General features: G+C 33.0%; 1 protein-coding gene across 1 annotated transcript in view; it reads right to left on the bottom strand.

Annotated features, from left to right (window-relative positions):
- Window positions 1–20,449, bottom strand: part of LOC145258010 (sodium- and chloride-dependent GABA transporter 1-like) — a 61,493-nt gene extending 41,044 nt beyond the window's left edge. The window contains exons 1-2 of the mRNA XM_080115738.1: window positions 20,239–20,449; window positions 4,799–4,930 (exon numbers count right to left, since the gene is read on the bottom strand). Coding sequence (XP_079971864.1) covers window positions 4,799–4,930; window positions 20,239–20,353 — 247 coding nt within the window. The 5' untranslated portion in view covers window positions 20,354–20,449. The remainder of the gene's footprint in view (window positions 1–4,798; window positions 4,931–20,238) is intronic.
- Window positions 20,450–24,112: the final 3,663 nt, after the last annotated feature.

Raw genomic sequence — 24,112 nt, 5'->3', positions numbered from 1 at the left:
TGTCTTTCATTATATTAATATTTCACGTTTATCATTTCTGTCATTATATTAAACTGTAACGTTTATTATGTCTATCATTATATCCAACTTTAACATTTATCATTTCTGTCATTATATTCAACTGTAACGTTTATTATTTATATCATTATATCCAACCTAAAAGTTTATCAATTCCGTCATTATATTAAAAGTTAACATTTATTTTGTCTGTCATAATATTCTACTTTAACGTTTATCATTTCTGTCATAATATTCAAATTTAAAATTTTTCATTTCTGTCATTATATCCAACTCTATCATTTATAATTTTTGTCATTATATTCAATTTTAACATTTATCATTTCTGTCATTATACTCAACTTTAATATGAATCATTTCTATCATTATATTCCAATTTAAAATTTTTAATTTCTGTCATTTTATTTAACTTCAACGTTTATCTTTTCTGTCATTATATTAAACTTTAACGTTTTTCATTTCTGTCATTATATTCAAATTTACAATTTATCATTTCTGTCATTATATTCAAATTAAACGTTATCATTTCTGTCAGTATACAAAACTTAACATCATTTCTGTCATTATATTCAAATTAAACATTAATCATTTCTGTCATTATAGTCAACTTTAACATTCATCATTTCTGTCATTATATTCAAATTTCACATTTATAATTTCTGTCATTATAGTCACATTTAACGTTTATTATTTCAGTCATTATATTTATATAAAACGTTCATCATTTCTTTCATTATATTCAACTTTAACGTTTAACATTTATGTCATTATATTCAAATGTAACGTTTATCCTTTCTGTCATTGTATTAAACTTTAACATTTATCATTTCTGTCATGATATAAAAATGTAACGTTCATCATTTTTGTCATTATATTCATATTTAATGTTTATCATTTCTGTCATTATATTTAACTTTAACGTTTATTATTTCTATCATTATATCCAACTTTACCGTTTATCATTTCTCTCATTATATTCAAATTTGACATTTATTATTTTTGTCATTATATTCAACTTAAACATTTATAATTTCTGCCATTATATTCAAATTTAACATTTATTATTTCTATCATAATATTCAACTTTAACGTTTATCATATTTGTCATTATATTCAACTTTTACATTTATCATTTCTGTCATTATATTAAAATTTAACATTATCAATTTCTGTCATTATATTCAACTTTAACATTCATCATTTCTGTCATTATATTCAAATTTAACATTTATCATTTCTGTCATTATAGTCTAATTTAACTTCATTATTTCTGTCATATTTATATTTAACGTTCATCATTTCTTTCATTATACTCAACTTCAACGTTTCACATTTATTTCGATATATTCAAATGTAAAGTTTACCATTTCTGTCATTATATCCAACTTTAACATTTATCATTTCTTTCATTATAGTCAAGTGTAACATTTATCATTTCTGTCATTGTATCCAATTTAACATTTATCATTTCTGTCATTATATTCATATTTTACATTTATCATTTATGTAATTATATTCAACCTTAACATTGATAATTTCTGTCATTATATTCAAATTTAACATTAAGGATTTCTGTCATTATTTTCTAAATTTAACATTAATCACTTTTGTCATTGTATTCAACTTTAACGTTTATTATTTCTGTCATTATATTCAAATTTAACGTTTTTCATTTCTGTCATTATATTAAAATTAAACATTTATCATTTCTGGCATTATATTCAAATTTAACGTTTATCATTTCTATTATTATATTCAAATTTAACGTTCATCATTTCTGTCATTATATTCGAATTTAACATTTATCATGTCTGTCATTATATTCAAATTTAACATTTATCATTTCTGTCATTATATTCAAATTTAACATTTATTATAGCCACTGCGTTAGAAAGTGTTATATCTGTTAATAATGTTATGAACATTTGTTCATTAGCGAATATGTTGTTGATTCTAGTTTTTACTGATAGTAGAATAACCTTGATCTCAAAAATGGGGATGCTTATACGTGTTTTGGATGATGTTAACAGTAACATTGTGATATTAATCTCTTAATTTGCAACAATTCCTCTAATGAAGAAATAGTTAGTTGAAGAATGCATGAAATCTGTGACATTCACGGAGACGTCCTGTTACTCATATTCCATGGGACACCACTGCTTATCTACAGTGAGCAACCACTGATGATAACGTACAGGAGAACTTGTGGCCCGATACTACTACTACTACTACTACTACTACTACTACTACTAATAATAATAATAATAATGATGATGATGATAATGATAATAATAATAATGATAATAATGCTGATAATAATTATAATAATAATGATAATAATAATATTAATGATAATAATAATAATAATAATAATAATTAAACTAATAGTAAATCTACTACTAAAGTAAAATAAAAACAATTATAAATAATAATGATTATAATATTAATAATAATGATGATTATAATAATAATAATATTAATCATAATAATAATGATAATGATGATAATAATGATAATAATATTAATATTAATAATAATAATAATAATAATAATATTAATAATAATGATAATAATTATAATAAAATAAAAACAATTATAAATAATAATAATGATAAAATTAATAATAATGATGATAATAATAATAATGATGAGAAAACGAATAATACTAAAACTAATATTAATAATAATAAAACTAATTAAAAAGTCAGCAATATGTCTCCCTTTCGAAGACTTTGGAGACTCCTGGCCTAAAGTGCAACAAGTCATGAAAAGATACAAGTAAAAGATATTTACATCCTCATATAGTCAGAATATTCATCCAAGGACACTTATTAACTGGATATGGAAGTTATTGTCATCACCTTCTTTGGTAAAATTTTCGACTATAATGAAACTGCATGAACTACAGAAACCCATAGAAAAAGGAGTAGAAATTAAATGAATGGCGAATAAAGGTTAAAAAAAAGAAGAAAATATGGGGAGAAAGTAAATAAAGAAACAGGAAAGGGTAACAAACTCGATTCCGATACTTAAAAGTTTCGATATTTTGGATTCTCGATAACGATTCCAATTAATATTCCCAGCACTGAACTAAAAGAAAAAGCAGAGGCTAACAGACTTTTCTCACACAAAATCAAAATGTCCTCTTTGTTTCTCTGTTGATATTGTACTCCATAAATATGCATCTACTGCTTGATACCTTGGTATTTTCTTACAAAGATATCTCGATAACTTAACAGGAAATATTATAGCCTCGAACAACATGATCGATGCTAGAATCAACTTGATACTAACAAGACGAAATCCCAGACAAAAAGTGGATCAACGAAGTCTGGATGCGAAAGAAAATTGCATTCCCAAATCAAAACACTAAAAAAGAGCAAATGTGATTTTTTTTTAAATGATGGCAAAGGAGTATAACGACGGATAAAGAAGAAACGGTACACAAGAAACCATAAGAACAAGAACAAAAATTTTTAGATGGAAGTAGAAAACATAATGTAAGTTGACAAATGCGGTAGATGAAGAATAAAAGGATTGTTCAAGTAACATTCGGCGTTAGAACAAATGATGTTGTGGGAGAGGAAAGCCAAGGATGAAATAAAGGCTTTAAAATACAGCTAAATCAGCACAAACAAAACAGCACATTTATGAACAAAACTTGAATGCGTACTAGACACTCGAATGTCAAATGTCTAACATCTCTCACGACAACCTGACATAGGAATGCTTCCCCCTACAAGTAAACTCTGACTAAATATTCAAAATAACGTAATATTCGCGGCTCAAATAAGATCTAACAAATACTGGATTTTACGAGGAATGATGCATCTTCCCCAAGTTATGTTACCTCAAGTAACAGCACGAAGCTGGATACTCCACCAGACTAGACGAATTCTTCCTAGAATCCAGTAAGACCAAGAGACCACAAGAAAGATATGCTACAACATATTTTAATGGTCAATTTAGGGAGAGGAAAAGTACATTCTCAATTTATTTATTAACTCAAGTTACTTCGAGACGTAAAGGAGAACTTTAATGGAATATTCGGATATTTATTCGCAGAGAAGATGATAGGTAATCGATTGGTATCGAAAGGATTTTCCCTCTGAAGTGATCCCATTTCTCTTAATCTTTTGTGTACCTAGTTGTATGTGGGTTGGTTTCTGAACTGTAGGATTTTTGTATGTGGGTTGGTTTCTGAACTGTAGGATTTTTCTTCGGCTCATGTTTAAAGACTTGATTTAATTCGGCTGCGTTTTAAAAAAAATATCCGGCATGTGTAATAATTAGGGCTATGACAACAGCATATTCTTTTCCTTGTTTTGATTCGGAGGTATATCCATTGATATCTTATATGTTTGTATGTAGAGTGATGTGGTTTTCAGTTGATTATTTGTGTCTTACTGTGTCGGATATATACTCGAGAGTCAAAACAATGAAAAGAATATGCTGTTGTCATAGCCCTAGTAATAATTTGTGTACTATTTAACAATTATTCAATAATTCATTCCCTAATACAAATTTGAAGCATATAAACTCTTAATAATACGAATAGTCAATTATAAAATATCTCCCTTTATTCGAACTCTTCAATGACGTCACTCCGGAAATGAAAATGGGGCTTTATTCCCTTTTTCAATTCTGTTTGTTTAATAAATTTCCAATAATTTCTTTCATACAGCAATTGAAAGCATATTTTGATATTGTTTCTAAATAAGTAAAAAGAATTAAAAAAAAAAATAACAAAAAAATAAAAAATAAAAAAAAACGAACTTACCTCCTCCATTCTTGTAGCAGAGGTATGGAAATCGCCAGATATTACCCAAGCCGACCATGTAACCAAGGAGAGAAAAGAAAAAATCCAGCCAGTTGCTCCATTTTTCTCGTTGAACATTTCCCTTAGCCATGACTGCAAGAAAACAAAAAAAATAATAAAAGTAAAGTATTTACCGTGGTTTATCTTACAAATGTGAATATTGTGTCTGATTATAAAACCTGAAATAAAGCATGTCCAATCTTATTAATTTGTCATCTGAACCCATTCTTATGCACACATGAAAATTTCTCACCATAAAATATGGTGAGAAATAAGTGAATAAAATAATAATAAGGATCTAAAATATGTCGAGAAAGCCAATCTGTTCTTCGTAATTAATTTGTTTTTAAATAAATAAATAAAATATTAATAATAAGGATTTGGATCTCTATCTCTACAATCATATAAATGTAACTTTGTCTCTGTATGTGAGAAAGTTTGTTCCTTATATACCCTGAAACGGCTGAACAGATTTTCTTTAAAATTTATAGAACTTTAGTGTAAAAGTCTGGAAGTGATCTTAATTTAGTTTTGTCTCAGAAAATCCCCGACAATTACCGATAATCGATAATCGAAACAGTTATTTTAATTCATGCATCATCGGTAAAGCCATTTTTTCCATCTTGTCGCATAGCAACAATGATAGAACAAAATTCTACTGTGGATAAGTTGATAAATTTATGTATTAAAAGTCTATTTAGCTGGCAATTATGATTTTTTTTTACAGTATAAAGGAAGCGAGTATTTATTTTGAAATCATCATCATCATTATCATCATAACTACAACCATTATAACGAATTACTTGAGGTTTCTATCCGATCATGGCTGACGAAACGAGAGCAAACTACACTGTGGATTAATTCTCCGTTTGAAATTCCATACAGATTTCTGAGTTCAACATAAACATATCGAGTTCGACAAGACGCCACTGAAGAAGGACAGATATTACATCGGCCGAAACGTGGTGATAATAACATCCAATGTGTTAAACATCCAGAGTTTCTCTTTTGAGGAGTTCGATTTTCTCTACATTAAAAACCGACTTAAAATATGTATAAAGGAAAGACGACACTAAGCAATGCGAAGGGGTGGATTCGATTAGAATTAGGTTGTGTAAAAATTAAAAAAAAAAAAAAAATAGCCCCATCCTTTCGAAGTTTTTTTTTTTAATCCTAAAAGAAAAACTGACTTTCTAATCGTAAGCTGTTCTGGAAATTTGCGGGACTGGCTCGGAATTTTCCACCAACACTGGAAACCTACTCTATAAGAATTGATATCCTCTGAGTGTCCGTTCCTTGCAAGGACAAAAATAAGATTCAAAACGAGAAGAGCAGTACCTCGGATTCCTACCCCCCTTTTTCAGGGTAACATCACAGCCGGATTTAGGCATAAGCAAACTAGGCAGCCGCGTATGCCTCCTATTAGTGGGGACCTCGCATAAGAAAAAAAAATTATATACATAATGCTAATTTAATTATGTGTGTGTGCGTGTGTGTGCATGTGTGTGTACATTTCCCTACCAAATTACTCTGTAAATTTTCGGTCTCCGATTTGAAATTTGACATAAGGGGTATTGAGATTTGGGAAAATCTTTTTAATCCGGTTTCGGCCAGATATTGAGCTGTCAAGGAGTCAAAGTTAAACAATCTGACCTTTGAAAACTCTACCGAATTCCTCCACCAATTTGGGAGTATAAACACTTGAAATGTTAGATGTAGATTCTTTGGACATGGATCAAACTTTTTAATTTGATTCGAGCCCAAAACAATAAATGTTAAGGGCTCAATATTCGGGTCAAAGTTAAAAAAAAAAAAAGATTTTACCTCTTAGTTAATTTTTGGTCTAAACATTTGAAATTTCGCATAAAGTTTATTCAGATATAGGGCGAGCTTTTTAATCGGCTTTTGGCCGAAAATTTATCTACCAAGTGGTAAAAGTTCAAAAGATTTAACCATTGCGGTCTCTAGCAAACTATTCAGCCAATTTTGAGTCTAAAATTTTGAAAATTTACAAAAAGGGTATTCAGACATGCAGCAAGCTTTTTAATCAGTTCTTGGACGAAAATTTGGCTGGAAAGAGTTCAAAGTGTACAGAGTTGACCTTTGCAGACTCTACCAAACTCCTCCGCCACTTCGCGGGTCTAAACACTTGAAATTTTAGATGTAGGTTACCTGGACATGAGTAAAACTTTTGAATCGGGTGAAAGAAATTTTTTCAAGTTGAAATTAATAATAAAAAAAGAAGCACGAAAAGTTGATTTTTGTTGAAGGTTTATGACATCTGCACTAATATGTTTGTATGAATTTAAGTTATTTGTTGACTTAGATATAAATACAGGTAGTTTTTTTTTTAAATAAATTACGTAATTTTATTTTTTCGGTATTTATTTTCTAATTTTCTATTTCATTTGCGGCCATCAAATTTACTTCGCCCAAGGCTTCCAATTACCTAAGGCCGGCCCTGGTAACACCGTGAGTGTTTGTTCGGCCATTATTAAATGTTAAAATCGACGTCTACATAAAAATAAACTCCAGAACTCAAAAAAAAAAAAAAAAAAAAAAAGATATTGGTTTCACTTTTCAAGTTTTATTTCCACCATTTCATTCTTATCCTAATCGTAGTGGTTAACAACGCGGATTGACAATATGGATATCAGAAGATCGAATCTGGTTCGGTCGACAAAAGATCACTTTCACTTAGGATGTTGGCAAGTTAATCGTGGTCCCTCCCGTAATCTTCGATGTCTTTCTAGAAAGAATTCTGACTAGAAAAGGGGAAACCAACAATAGAATCTTCTGATTCGTACTATATTATGATAATGATTCTTATCTTAAAAATGAAAAAAACATTTTGGAATACAAGTTTGTGTCATGCGTGTGTATGCATGTACGCGCATGTGTGTTTTATGCTTTTTAAATTAACTAATTATCTTCTAAATTTGTTAACTTGAATAAATTTTCATTTCTGTTGCGTCTTCGCGTCTCTGTGGAAGACTCTGTCTGTCTGTCCACCGATTAATTGTTCTGCGACGGATCCAAGCAATTCATCAGTCTGTCACGCTTAAAATGAAATAGCATTTCCCATCGTCTGAAGTACAGATTGAATGGGCGCAACTTATTTTAGCATATTTATGGGAGATTCTTATCGTCCGTTACCGTGCCATGCATTAATTCGAAACAAAATATTAGTTCTTTTGTAATGCGTAAATTCCTAAACATATTTTCGTTTGTCTGTCACACATAAATATGAAATAGCATTTTCGTTTGTCTGTCAAACATAAATATTAAATAGCATTTTCGTTTGTCTGTCACACATAAATATGAAATAGCATTTTCGTTTGTCTGTCAAACATAAATATTAAATAGCATTTTCGTTTGTCTGTCATACATAAATATTAAATAGCATTTTCGTTTGTCTGTCAAACATAAATATGAAATAGCATTTTCGTTTGTCTGTCAAACATAAATATTAAATAGCATTTTCGTTTGTCTGTCATACATAAATATTAAATAGCATTTTCGTTTGTCTGTCATACATAAATATTAAATAGCATTTTCGTTTGTCTGTCAAACATAAATATGAAATAGCATTTTCGTTTGTCTGTCAAACATAAATATTAAATAGCATTTTCGTTTGTCTGTCATACATAAATATTAAATAGCATTTTCGTTTTTCTGTCATACATAAATATGAAATAGCATTTTCGTTTTTCTGTCATACATAAATATTAAATAGCATTTTCGTTTGTCTGTCATACATAAATATGAAATAGCATTTTCGTTTGTCTGTCAAACATAAATATGAAATAGCATTTTCGTTTGTCTGTCATACATAAATATGAAATAGCATTTTCGTTTGTCTGTCATACATAAATATGAAATAGCATTTTCGTTTGTCTGTCATACATAAATATGAAATAGCATTTTCGTTTGTCTGTCACACATAAATATGAAATAGCATTTTCGTTTCACTGTCATTTAAATAACACTTTCGTTTACCTGTAACTATTAAACTTGAAATAGATTTATCGATTGTCTAAGTGTAATTCTGAAATTGCATTTGAAAATAAAGATAAGATTCGTCCGTCGGTTTGTCACGTTTACATTTAAAGTAGCATTTCCATTTGTTGGTCACGCTTCAGGTTGGAATAGACGCGCAATATGGGTGGACAATCAGATTTTAACAACGTCGTAATTGAATGGGATGGTGGGTAGGGCCAATGTTTCAACAGATAAGAAGACTTATCTTTGCAACCAAGTTCTCAACTCAGCGTTAATATTTACAAAAAGAAGAAGGAATCCTCACTTTTGTTGTAATTTTCTTTGAACGCGGATGAGGTGAAATGCAATCTGCTGTTTGCAATAAAAACGTGTCGCGTTGCTGACAGGTTTAACGTTTTGTTTTTATTTCGACTGTCATTCGATAGTTCTAAATATGGCTGGTTACTTTTAATGCATCTAAAACCAAGCTCCTATCTTTACATCATCAACGCTCTGGCCCCCATCTGGCATGAATTGAAATGGGTGGCTCTCGTCTAGGGGAAGCTCCATGTTTAGATAAACTTCTGGGTTTGACCTTTACTCCTGACCTGAAATGGAACACGTACATCAAATCAGTTGCCAAGGTCGCTGGAAAAATGGTAGGATCCTTCTACCGCTCCAGAATATATCTCAGTGCTGATGCAATTCTCTATCTATATAAAAGCCAAGTACGTCCAAGGATGGAGTACTGCTGCCACATCTGGGAAGGAGCTGCTAAAAACAGCCTATCCTGCCTTGACAGAGTACAAAATAAGCTTCGTGGTCGAGTGGGTGATGCCCTTTTCTCTTCCCTGCATCCTCTCTCCCATAGAAGAGACGTTGGGAGCCTATCTTTGTTTTATCGTTATTTCCATGGCAGGTGCTCGTCTGAGCTCCAATCTGTGGTCCCCCTCGCCATTCTTTCACGATAAACATCCGTCTAGCTGAAACCACTGTCAAAATTTTTTCTCACTCCTTACCTGTGCCAAAATCAAAACGTAGATTCCATGAACAAAGCTTCTTTCTTAGAAGTGCGCGCCTATTGAACTCTGTTCCGGTTGCCTGTTTCCCACCTGACTACAATCTGGATGTCTTCAAGTCCAATATAAACAAATTCCTGATGAACCGCCCCTTTAAGTAAGACACTAAGTAAGACACTTTATCAAATCTCCAATACTAACGTACTGTACACGCAATAACCCTTATCCGCGAGTGGCTTCCGGGCCTTAATAAGTGGTGACTACCTTGTAATATATATATATATATATAATCTTAAGAATGCCAGAGAATATATAATCATTTCCATTGCCAGACAACGTTGCAGCTCACAAGAGCCATGACAGCCAACAAACCGAGAGCCCAAGACTCGAGTTTCACCCTCATTTTGGGCTCATCAGTTAGACACATCCGGAATCTAGATTTGAAACCCGAACCTCTTGCATTCAAGGCGAGCACCCCCAAAACTTAGCAAACACGCCACACACACACAAGAAAGCCGATTAACTGACACAGATCAAGTAAACCCCGGCGAAATACGACAGTGGATTGAACCTACCTCGTACCGAACAAGGGACGTGGTTATCGTAACCATCTATAACCCAAGCCGACGAGTCACAAGTAGGAATTTTATACTCGTAAGGACGATGCCATCACAGCATTCTAAACTAGTGAACAATCAGCAATAGAATATTCAGAATGATTGCATTAGTAAATAAAAAATTGTCTATACTTTTATATATGTCATACTGGTATATTTTGTGTCTGAAGATTAGCAATTTTGGAATATCTTTTAACGAAATAATGTTGAAGTTTGTACACATGGTTATGAAACGATTGTAACACCAAAGAAATACATCGTATAATAAAACATATTGTGATATATGGCTATCTTGTTTATTGTGGAAGTATGATATATATATATATATATATATATATATATATATATATATATATATATATATATATATATATCATACACAAAGAGCATTGCTTATACGCTAATGGTAATTCGTGTATCACTTCTCAATATGCTCAACTCAAGATAAGGAGCATTATATATATATATATATATATATATATATATGTATATATATATATATATATATATATATATATATATATATATATATATATATATATATATATATATAATTGTATAATTACCTTCCAAAGTCCAAATATTTATTTTTCATGCAAAACAGCTCCCCACAGAATATTAAAATTTCGGTACATTTTTTAAAGATCCGTTTCGTTATGCAAGAACAAACGGTTATTATTATTATTATTATTATTATTATTATTATTATTATTATTATTATTATTATTATTTCAATACAGTCTCTTTTTGTGCATATACTCTTCAGAAAAACTAGAAATCTTTTGCTTAGATAAAAAAATGCATGACAATATAAGGTTGCAAGAAGGAAAAAGTTTATATAAGACTCAACATCATGTCCTTGTTTCGGCAGCCATCTTTTATTTATTTATGTTGTAGCAAGACAGGTTTTATTCAACGTATGAACTGAAATGTTTAGAACTGATTCAATGCTTACACGATATAAGTCTAATATAATAAGCGATAGCTTTGTTACAGTGTAACATATATCAGGCCTAGTTGCGGTCATCAAAAAGATGAGGCTTCCAACCATATCTCTGCATAATCGATCATCTATGGATTTTGTTTCGATCTCTATATTTTTATTTATGTCCATTTCGACGGGAGTTGTCCACGGTTTGCAATCTTGCATTCCGAACTTGAGCAGAATTTTTTTCAATGTATCGTGATTGGTTCATTGTTATAGTTTCATTTTCACAGGTAGCTTTTATACCAAGGAACAATGACTATCGTCCAAGATCGGCCATTTTAAATTTTTTATTTAATTTATTTTAATATCTTTTAAATGTTGTCACAGTTTGAGGCGAGTAATATATCGTCAAGCCAAAAAACCCAAATCAACAATTGATTACCTACATTTTTGGTATACATGCACGCGTCTACGGGACATTGCTTGAATTCCTATTCTATAAAATAATTATGGATTGTTACATTCCAGTTGTGAGCAAACTGTCTTAGTCCATATAACGATTTATACAGTTTCCACACGCAATTTTTATTTTTAGATTTTAAATCCCTCTGGAGGGTAAATATAGATTTCACAGTCAATCGGAGCATTTAAATAACTATTTTTTTACATCCATTTGATGTATTTTTTAATTGTATTGAACGGCCAGTTTAAATAAAATTCAAATTGTCGTTAAATTTGTCATTGGTGAAAATGTTGCAAAATATTCCACTCCAGAAAGACGATGGCTGGGCGCATGACAACACACACACGCAAAAGGTAAAAAAACAAACATTTGTTTTGATATGTGACTTTTCAGTGTTCTTTTTGTGAAAATATTTTTAGACGACAACAGAATAAAAACAAAACACGCACTGAAATGTAAATACCGGTCCATGAGTTAATTACCGTAGAAATCAACTGAAATAGACCGACATTCCGTTTGTAAATTGAATTGGTTTGAAATACACACACATACACACAGAGAATGTGAAAAAATAATGCGTTTTTATATACACATAGTGTAAAGAAAAGAAATCGGTGTCATTTTATTGTTTGAAAATATGGGCCAGAGTCGGGAATTGTTTAAGGGCTCTGTCAATAAACATTTTGTAACATGTATCAAACTGAAATGTACTTTTACTATCGTGTTTGTTATTGTTGAGAATGAAGTACTTTTATTGTAAAAAAAAAAGATGCAGAGAAATGAAAAGCATTTTCTAAGTATAGAAAACTTTTCAGCTTTCGATGTGCTCTTTTAGGGGGGCAGGTGGAAAAAGGGACATTTTTTGACAGACTTTGCTGAATTGTAGTTGTTACAGAAAAATATTTTGTTGAAAAAATGTGATAACTGTTGATCATAGTTTTGTGTAAATCATAGTTAAATGTATTAATGTATTTTTAAAACATCTTTTTTATGATGTTGAACAAATATTGTAAATTGTCTCAAATGTATATATAATGTTATTGTATTTTAACGTCAGGAATTCAAAGTCATAATTAGGTAGATAAATTAAAATAGAAAGAAACAAGCCATAGGAAAATAAAAATGAGACGTTAATTGAGACAAAAAGTTGGCCTAAGAAATAAGTTAGAATTTTAGAGAGAGGACAATAGAAAATTACGTAAACGGGTATTTTGAGAGTGTTTTAGATGTGATAAGCCAAAGAGAGAATTTTTCTTTATGATTTTTGCTTTTTGTTATTTTTTTTGATGCCCATAAATATTTTTCGCAAGAACTGTAGCTTGTCAGGAAATAGCATTAGAGATGCCCCTGTTAGGAAAATATAACTGGAGACTGCGGAATTGGGTGCTTATAAACCATGCCGAAAGTGACGGCACCAAGTAGAATTATAAGTCTTGCCTCAATAAATTAAAGAGGCAGGCGATGAAGGATACGAGAATTCTTTAGGGTATCAAAAGGACTATAAGAGTAAGTACTACGGGCAAATCATATATAGCATTAAGAAGGGAGAGAAAAGTAAAATATACCGTGAGTACATAGAAAGGAAAGATATGTTGTGAATATCTCTGCTGGAATCTTGGACACTCTGGTGAGAAAAAGATAAAAATCACAGAAATCCGGGCTATAGTAAGAATTCAGTGCGCAAATAGGCATTTTGGCGTAAGGGATGGGGGTTATTTACTTAAGGGTTATGTTTCCCAAGTCTTTATCGAAGTTCCAAGTGTCCAAGCAAGGAAATCCGAGCAAATCAGTCTGATGAAAAGGTATATTTTAATCATTAGAAGCCAACCACAAAGATTACAGTAAATGAGCTTTGGTGTATGTTCCAAAAGATAATTACAAAATGAGTCAAAGCTCTAATTAGTAGAAACCCCAGGCGAAAGAAAGTATCAGGACACTTTTGGACGAAAGAAGTCGTCGATTTCGAGAGAGGTAAAATGAGACCCCGGTTTACAGCATAAGGGTGGCTGGATTAAGCAATTGATGTGAATCATAGGAGGTATACCCTACACCATCAAATGAAATGCTAGGAAGATCAGAGAGAGATTCTGATCTATAGAAAATAATTAAGTCAGTTGGAAAAGGACTGACTAAAGAAGTTTTTTGATGAGGTCTAATCTTTTTTTAGCCAAGTGGTTGTATAGATATAGAGAAAACGTACTAGAATTTAAAAATGCATACATTTTTTGAAAAATGGGAAAGATAGGGATGTTACAAGGAAAGGCTGTCCCCTTTCCATGTAAATAGAAAGAATGCAATCGAAACTGGAACCATAACTTGTGAAGAATTCTTGGTAAAATTATTTATTACAAGAAATGGAAGTACATGACAATTAAACGACCCGGATGTAAGCGTGACACAAAAAATAACACACGCTATCGTATTAACATATAGATTATTCCTTGACTAAGAGTATATTTAAAGACTACTGACTGTGTCATTGTTGCATGATAAACATTTTTTTAAATCCTTATACTCCTAAATCCTACCCAAATCTCTGTATATCTTAATGTATATTAATACTGCATCCTTGTAAGTTATCTCTCCTGTTCCAACTGGACAAATAACCAATTTCTCTTTTCCCCAAGCTGCTATAGAATAGCATACTTTGCACCTACCTTGGTGTTACATAATAAGGGCTGTTCCCTTCTCATGTAAGTAAGAACGCAGATTAGATAAGTGAAAATAATATTAGGAAAAGGTTAGAATCGAACCCTGTAGGCAAGTGTTAAAAAATAATGGATAAATTGAAATTAATGTTAATTATTTTAGAAATAACTAAATATTATTAATTTCGGATATAAAGCGATTGTCCATTCTTTTAGAAGTAACTGAATATTAAATATGTCAGTTAAAAGGATGGGCAATGCGAGTTTATAGATAGTGATAAAAAATAGGTGAGATATTGAACAATTAAAATTGGGAATTCTTTGTTGACAAAACTATGTTTGGACAAACATATGTAAGTGGAAACGTGATAAAGTCACATTTGATGACAGCAGGCCTCTGACGTCATAAACAAAGGAGTTTCTCAGTATATTGACGAGGGCTCGAAGTTAGAGAAGAGAATCAAGAGAAGATCACAATCACACAAAGTGACAGAGTCAGTTGGAGACTGGGAGCCCCTTAGAGGCGAAGGGTAGAAGGGAGATTATGGAGTTATACAAGTTTGAATTCCTGACATCATCAATCGGTCGACAGATGAATAAAGAAATCATTTAATATTTTGTTATTAGTTTCTTCGTGTCGTAAATCCACCAACTCAAAAGGTGAATGTGTTTTGTCATCATCTTTAATGAGCTTTGTATAACCCCCCCCCTCAAGCAACAACCTTCCTAGAGCTGATGACTTTATCAAATCACTGGTTTGAAAACCTAAACTGCTTAAGTAGTAGTTAGGCTCTGCCTATCGTCCGGCTTCCATACTCCTTCTTTGCCTATTAGCCTGGAGTTAAGATGCGATGAAAGTGACTCATTAGAGACGCCCAGTGCTTAGCCTAGTTTCCTGACTAGGGCAATGAATGCCGGCCCCCACATAGGTCTCATTCCCTTCCGCTAAACATGACGATTTTGGATGTGCTTGTTTACCATGTATGTTAAGATGATTGAACTATGCCACTCTTGTCTAACAGGTTTGAGAAGTTTTAAAATGAAGACGAATCGTTGATAGACACATAACTTGGTTTGTCCTTTTTCTCTCTGTCTCTCTGTCTCTCTGTCTCTCTAAATATATATATATATATATATATATATATATATATATATATATATATATATATATATATATATATATATATATATATATATAATTATAAAACTCAATCGACCTTGTAACGATGTATGTCACCAACTTTCCGGTTTAGGACATCCGGTTGCGCATGCGCGCATAAATATTAACCTATAACAACGTAAACAAATAAACACAAATCACTTCTTTTGCAGATTTTGACTTGCGTACTGAAATATTAATGTCATTATTTCGAAATTATTATTTAACATGGGAAAAGTGGAGTTTAAAATAACTTAAACGTAATACAGAAATGAACGATGTAAAAAAAGAAAAACAGACAGTATTAGCAATTGTTTATTTGGATAATTTAAACGCGAAAAAAAAAGAACAATTGTGACGCTGAAATATTAACGTTATTATTTCGAAATTAGTATTTAACATCGGAAAAGTGGGGTTTAGAATAACTTAAATCTAATACAGAAATGAACGATGTAAAAAAAAAGCAGATATATCAAAATTTGAATTTAACTATAATAAGTATTATGGTATATGTTCAGTGCACATTTACCTATAAGTATGGCCAACCACTTATAATTCAGTAACTGTAAAATCTTTTTTCAAAAATAATACAATTATAATAAACAGAACGACTCATAGAAATCTATCTGTATTCTTTTTTCATTTTAATATACTTTCATAGAAATGTTTCTGTTATGTCAAAAAAACCCTATTTTCTTTACGTCACAACTGTCACGCTCATACATAAATTCCATAGCTAATATAACCTACTGACCCACGGGTAGTCTAGTATATATATATATATATATATATATATATATATATATATATATATATATATATATATATATATAAATACAAACTTAAATACCAGAAAGTTTAGAAGAATATCTATATATTAGATAAATCTAAAAAATCACATCCGTCGAAAAGAGTTGCATCAACTCTAATTATTTTACTTTTGATGCGTGATGAGTTTAACGACTTCAGTTCTACTAAAAAAAAAAAAAAAAAAACAACTCTCCTCTTTTAATTACGTTAGTTTCAAGCTAGATCGAAATCCCCAATAATGGATTTTTTTTTGTCTCCATTTGACACGATCACAGGCTTGGTCCGAGTGAAAGCCGTTTTTCAGAGATCATCGACCTTCCTCTTTGTCGTTTTCGAGCGAGACTTTAACTTTAAATGCGTTTCGTACTTGTGTAGTCGTCGGTCCTCTAAATACGTGCGAACGACATGAGCAACTTTCCTTTTATCTTGTTTTTGATTTAATGTCGCTGAGCATTGTCGTGAAATTAAGAGAAACACGTTATATCGAGTGTTATGCCCCATGTGACCCAAGGAAAATGTCTTACTCTGGGAAAATATTGATTTAATGTCACATAGTCCCAATTTTTACACAGAAATAAAGATAATTGATTAATATTTTATGTGGAATACTCACCTGCGCAGCTGTTGGCAAATCGTTAATGAATATCTATATAACATTTATCTTACCTTATATATAAAGTTAATTGAGGTTTTTCTGACCAGAATAATCTATAAAACAAAGATTACATTAAAATTTTGTCATTACATTCAAGTTAGTTCGTGTCATTTTCAATTTTATTAATCAATATAGTTATTTGTCAGATTCGTTTACGGCATAATTGCATTGACACATCGGTTCTCGTTAGATCACCGAAGTTAAGCAACGTTCAACTTGGTCAGTACCAGATCGGTGATCAATTTGGGAATACCAGGCGCTGTATGCAGGAGGACGTCGTCATCTCCCAGTAAAAACTAAAAAAAACAACAAAAAAAAAACGTTGTCACCACCCCTGACGGGGATATACGTGCGACTGGGTACCGCTTGTGAATTTCAGACTCTCTCGAAACTTTCTCCTTCGGAGGAAGCCGGTTCAACCAGCCTAAAGAAAGAATGTCGCTCCGTAATATGGCTATTTAGTCTGGGCAAATATTTCATTTTTTTGTCTCATTATGGGAAGGTTGCCTACGGTTTAACCATCTCGTTATATTTAGTAAGATACATAAGTTTCGCTTCGCCGGTGGTGTGTTTGTGTGTGTTTTTGTTTGTGCGTGTTCGTGTTTGTGTGTGTATGTGCATGTGTGTTTGTGTGTGTGTGTTTGTGTATGCGTGTGTATGCGTGTGTATGTGTGTGTTTGCGTGTGTGTGTTTGTGTATGTGTATGCGTGTGTATGTGTTTGTTGTGTGTGTTTCTGTGTGTATATGTTTGTGCGTGTGTTTGCGTGTATATAGGTTTGTCTGTGTGCGTATGTGTATGTGTTGTATGTGAAGTGTATTAATTACAATCAGTTGTACCTTCCGTAATGGTTATATATATATATATATATATATATATATATATATATATATATATCGCTAATCGAGCCAGAGATGTCTCGTGATGCGGGATTCGAATCGTTCGGCTGGTGTTAATCGTGACACCCTGCACTGAAGAATCCCGAAAGGATGAAACACTAGTGTCTGTAGGTATTTAATTATTATAGTAAAAACTAATTATGACAGCCCCTTTAAGAAATTCATTTCTTATCGTTGAGCACTTTCAGTTGAATTAAAGTCGGTCAATTTAGCTCTTATGCATAGATCATCGTATAACGATAGGATCACTCTCTGACTGACGTAATGGACATTTAAAATGTTTAAAATTCAACGCTATTTCACGCGGTTAATGGTAGCCGAATGGATACGGTCTCCGCTAATCGAGTCAGAGTTACTCATTCCTTAAAAACATTCTTAACATGAATTCCGTAGTCAAAGTAGTTAAAACTAAAAGTAAGATTGAAGTAAGAAACAAGCAAGTTTATAAAAAAAAATTTTCGTATTAAATTAATAATAAATAAATAATAAAAACTAGTTACGTTTTTGTGACAAGATTTATTTTAGAAATGTGTTCTCTTTTACCGATATATATATATATATATATATATATATATATATATATATATATATATATATATATATATATATATATATATATATATATATATATAAGAATTCGGTCAGGAGAAAGTGCAAAGGGCGGGTCTATGGTGCCTCAAAAATCCAGTCGCTTCGGATAGATGAGGCTTGTCAACCTGGAAAGATAGCTTGTCTAGGGGAAGTAAAGCTTGATTTCAAGCCTCCGCTGCCCTGCGGATTACCTCAATACAGGAAAGGCTAAGAGAGTAAACACAGACTGAAAAATCCGGAGTGGAGCCCCGAATGCGTTTGATCCTTGCATTGCAAAAACCTTCCGGTAACTCTTGTAGCCAAGCTGGCGCCAACTGTATTGTTTGCCTTTCCGTTGGATTCCGCAAGCAAGGTTAAAGAGAGGGGGGCTGATGAATTGGGCATCCCAGGCCCTCCACGGCTTTTCGCTCAGGACTGCGTCCTGGAGAGGTCACTCCAGTGCCGTATTACGGCAACACAACACGGAGAGTAACAGTTACCGGTTAAAAGTCCGGAGTTTTTCATGATCTACATCACACTCTGCTTACTCCGCTTTCTATGTATCAGTAATTTCTGCTGCTGCTGCTGCTGCTGCTAATAATAATAATAATAATAATAATAATACTAATAATAATAATAATAATAATAATAATAATAAATAGGGTGCGAACTCGGCCATCTACCTCTCGCTGTAGGTAAATAAAAAAATAATCAAACAAATTTGAAATGACGTCGCCTACATTCGGTTTAAACACGACGGATGTACCGAACGACCCTGCCTTGTTTTTCGCGCAGCTAGATTTATATTTCAGACAGAAAGCGATATCCGGGCAGGCAGATAAGTTTTTTCCACGTCGTGGCTATCTTACCTTAGTACGTCGTCGCTGAGGTGAGAGAATTAATCATATCTTCTCTCACAGACAAACCATATGACATCTTCCGGGAAAGAGTTACAACGGCCGTGTCAGTTTCCACGCATCGGCGGATTTCACAGTTATTAGTGCAATAAACCCTGGGAGATAACACACCATCACAGTTTTTAAATATTAATAGAAACTTCGTCAAACATATCTTTGTTCGGCGCATACCAACAGAATGAGTTCACGTCAGTTGAACGGTTGACTGAGATAGTTGACCACATAGCTAACATAATTTCTTCACAGTCGTCAACGGTGGCTGATGTTATATAACAACTTTTCCTTGGCCAATAGTTAATATTTTCCTTGAGACTTTGGGAGCTTTGTTCGTGTGTTGCCTCTGAGGTTCCCCTTTCTTGTTTTTTTTTTGTTGTTTTTGTTTGTTTTTTTTTTTGTTTTTTTTTTAATAATTTTTTTGACCTTTGACCCTTAGCGTGTTTTTAGATTGCAAGTGTTGTGTTAATGTCAGCAAATTGTTGTTTCTTTAAATGTATTATTTTATGTTCAATTTTATTTTCTTGTCATTCCAAATTTGCTCTCATATCTTCTTGCTGTGTATAATTTGTTTCCTTTATTTTTTTCTTTTCATTTTTTGTAACTGATTACGACTATTTTTTTTTTGTACTTGGTTCCATTCAGGGAGAATCAAATGACAAGGATAAATTACGAAACGCATTTTAAAAATATATTCACTAATTTTCAGGAGACGGGGATTAAATGAAATAAATATATCTTACCTAGAAAGAAAGGTGATACCGACGAGTCACAAGTTTTCAAAGAGGCGAAAAAGGTGTCTGTTCTCTCTTTATCACTTTCTCCTTCTTGTCTTCCCTCTCTCTTCGTTAGTCTCATCCCTCTCACGCGTTCACCTTTCTCCTCCTCTCGCTCTCACATTCCCTCTTCTTCCTCCACCTTCAAGTGACTTCAAATTTTCTTTTTATTGGTTTACAAAGATCTCACACACACGTTCGTCTAGTCGAATTGATTTCCTTTAATCTTTGACAAACTTATTGAAACGATAAAGAAATTCGTATCAACAATTATCAAAATGTTTTCATTTATTTATTTGTATGAATAAATCCTATAGGCACGTGCAAAATGAATAGTCGATGCCCAAAATGTATCAACATTTTGGTCCTTAAAAATTCACCAAAATTCAAGAAATCAACCAATTTTAATGAATTTTTCAGTATTTATTAATTAAAGATGACAAAATATAATGAATCCACTGTTACGTTTTTAAATCTTACAAAAATCTATTATTTTGTGTTAACAAAAATACATTTGCGGTGGAATAATGGCAAACAACACGGGTTACGGAATTGACTTGAGGGTTAATTCTTTTGAAGGACACAGATGCCAACTTGAATCAGAGTAAGACTCTAGAATGAATGATATTATTTACTGCTCACGATAGAGCCACCACGGATGATTTGACGTGAGGAATTAACATTAGTTCTACATGGCTAAACTTTTACACCTTCGCCTCTGAGGGGACCTTCCTCTGACCATGTCAGCTCTTCCCGACCGACTATGCTGACTGTTAGAACTTGACTGTCCGACTGCCTGATCTGATTAATACTAGATCCTATATTGAGAATTCTCTTTTTGCTATGACGTCAGATGTGTAGTTCCAAACCGTGACCAACTCACGTGGCTAAGCATACGTTTGTCCAACACACACTTCTGCAAACAAAGAATTCTCAACTAACCTATTTTTTAACCGGACCTGTTTTTTTACAATATATTTTTAATTTGTATTGTTCATTCTTTTTAGCTGAAAATTTTAATTCAATTTTCATAAAAGAACGAACAATCAAATTCTTCTTACAATGCAAACAAACTATTTTCTATAGAATTTAACAATAGCTAAATTCTAACATTCCGATTTCTCAATATATTTCTGAACCTTGCTTACAAGGTTCGAGTCTCGGCTTATCCTAATCTCATTTTCCACTTATCTAATGTTCTTCTTATTTACATGGAAAGGGGGCAGCCCTTTTCTTGTAACACCAGGATTTGACGTCGCCTGAGGACATTTGGGGCTAAATAAGGTGGGGGCGGAAAATGCTGAACCATGCGGGACCATGCATGCTTCACTTGTTTTAAATAAATGAAGAAATTATGGTTAAAATATGCTTGAAATAATGTAAAAGATAATTAAATAGATACAGAAAAAGAAACAAAAGAAAAATAGTATTAGATTTACTTAGTTTTATACAAAACAATCGGGTAGTGATTTGGTTTACTTCAGTTTTGCTCATTACAGGCTACATATCATGGTGGTCGCTCCGGCCTCCCTCGAATGAAGTTTGTGATGCGGAGATACCAATGTATTTAGGATGGCATGGGTTGCTGATTTAGGGATAAAAGTGATCTTTAGGTCACTCAGTAAATAAAAAAAAAAAATAATCAAACAAATTCAAAATGACGTCGCCTACATTCGGTTTAAATCAGATGGATGTACGGAACGACCCTTGTTTTTCGCGCAGCTTGATTTATATTTCAGGCAGAAAGCATATCCGGGCAGGCAGATAAGTTTTTTTCCACGTGGTGGCTGTCTTGCCTAACTACGCCGTCGCCGAGGTGAGAGAATTAATCATATGTACTCATTGCTAACTAAAATAGACAGGAGTGCATCGATCATGTGCGACAAGTATTCGAATGCCTGAAGCAATATAAGATAGTTCTAAACCCATTAAAATGTGTTTTTGGCCAATCTGAAGTCACATTTTTAGGACATCATTTTTCAAAGGGAGTGGAATTTCCACATTACCAGAAACAGTCAAGTTCATTCAGGATTTTCCTGTCTCCTACTACTATGAGACACCTGTGCCAATTTTTAGGGCTAGTATACTTTTACCGTAGGTTCCTCGCCCAATGTGCACAAGTATTTTTGTCATTGACAAACTTGTTGACAACTGTGAAGAACTGTGACTCTGCAATTTCAGAGCATGCAGTAGGAGCGTTTAACTAGATCACGTCTATGTCACAGGAGACCGTTAAATTGTCTCACATCCAACCTAACCATGAACTGTGCCCTGCAGTGGGTTCGTTTGAAATTGGTATTGGAGCGATCCTACAACAAAAATGTGATATTGACTAAAAACTCATATTCTTCTTCTTTAGGAAATTAATGGAGATAGAAAAACGCTACAGTACGTTTTCCAGAGAGTTGTTAGATGCATTCTCCGCAATTTGCCATTTTCGTCAACTCCTGGAAAGTCAGCATTTCCATTTCCCTGACCAGCAAGAACAACACGCATCACTTCTAGATCTGTTTCTGACTACAGTTCCCGAGGATTGTATAACAAATGCTGACAGCCCACTCGGGAACGCTGACCATGCAGTGATAATGGAAGAAATCGCCCTAAATTCTAGACCCAAAACTGAAGAGCCAGTGCTCAAAACAGATATTATAAAAAGGCTGACTGGGAAGCCATCCGAGATCTTATCAGAGATGCCCCATGGTGAAATATTTTTTCTCTTCCTGCTGAACAGTGCGCAAATGAGACCACTGAATGGTTCAAAACAGCAATTGAAGCACATGTCCATGCGGAAATTTTATAGCAAGCCGCACTCTCCCCAATGGTTTACTTCGACTTGCGTAACTGCCTTTGCTCAAAGGCAGCATGCATACCGCAGATTTAACCGACATAAGTCCAGTTCAAACAAACGCAAGTATATAGAAGCTAGAAGTAACGTTAAGAAAGAAATAGCGACAGCTAAGAGAGAATTTACTGAAACCACTAAAAAACGCATCAAAGCACAAAAATTAGGAAATCGTGACTTCTGGAAAATCTACAACAATGTAGTAAATAATGGGCAATCAACAATTTCCCCACTAACCAACAATCACGAGGTTGTTTGCTCAGCAACCGACAAGGCTAATATGCTTGCCAGCCGGTTTGCCTCGAACTCCACACTGGACCCTTCCAACCACCCTCTGCCTGACTTTCCTTTGCGGACAGACGCCACGCTAGACGATCTAAAAATCACCCCTGCTCAGGTACACGCTATCATAAAAAACCTTGACACTTCAAAAGCATGTGGACCTGATCTCATCCCAGATGTGCTATTAAAAAAGTGCTCAGCCGAAGTAGCTCTAGTTCTCTCCAAACTCTACAACAAATGCCTTAATGAATCATGCTTTTCGGGCTGTTGGAAAACTGCTTCTGTGGTACCAGTATTCAAGAATTCTGGCGAAAGAATTGACCCATCAAATTATCGCCCCATTAGCCTCCTCCCACTTTTCGCCAAAATATTTGAGACCATAATTAACCATGCTCTAGTCCGGCACCTTACAGATGCTAAACTTCTGACTGACAAACAATATAGATTTAGACAAGCCCGTTCCACAGCTGACATCCTAACTGTAATCTCTGAACGTATATACCATTCACTGGACAAAGCGGGGGAGTGCAGAGCGGTAGCTCTAGATATATCTAAGGCTTTTGACAGGTATGGCATGAGGGTCTCCTCAGGAAAATTAAATCATACGGTATCACTGGTAGAATACTTAGCATAATTAAATCCTTCTTAGACAAGAGAAAAATCCAGGTTGGACTCCCTGTCTGAGAGTACATCTTTCAAACTGCTTGGCCTAATGTT

Source organism: Euprymna scolopes, chromosome 33, assembly GCF_053919585.1.
Source record: "Euprymna scolopes isolate OS-2025 chromosome 33, ASM5391958v1, whole genome shotgun sequence".
NCBI lineage: Eukaryota > Metazoa > Mollusca > Cephalopoda > Sepiida > Sepiolidae > Euprymna > Euprymna scolopes.
The sequence above is the reverse complement of the archived record's forward strand: the minus strand, read 5'-3'. Positions and strand labels throughout refer to the sequence as shown.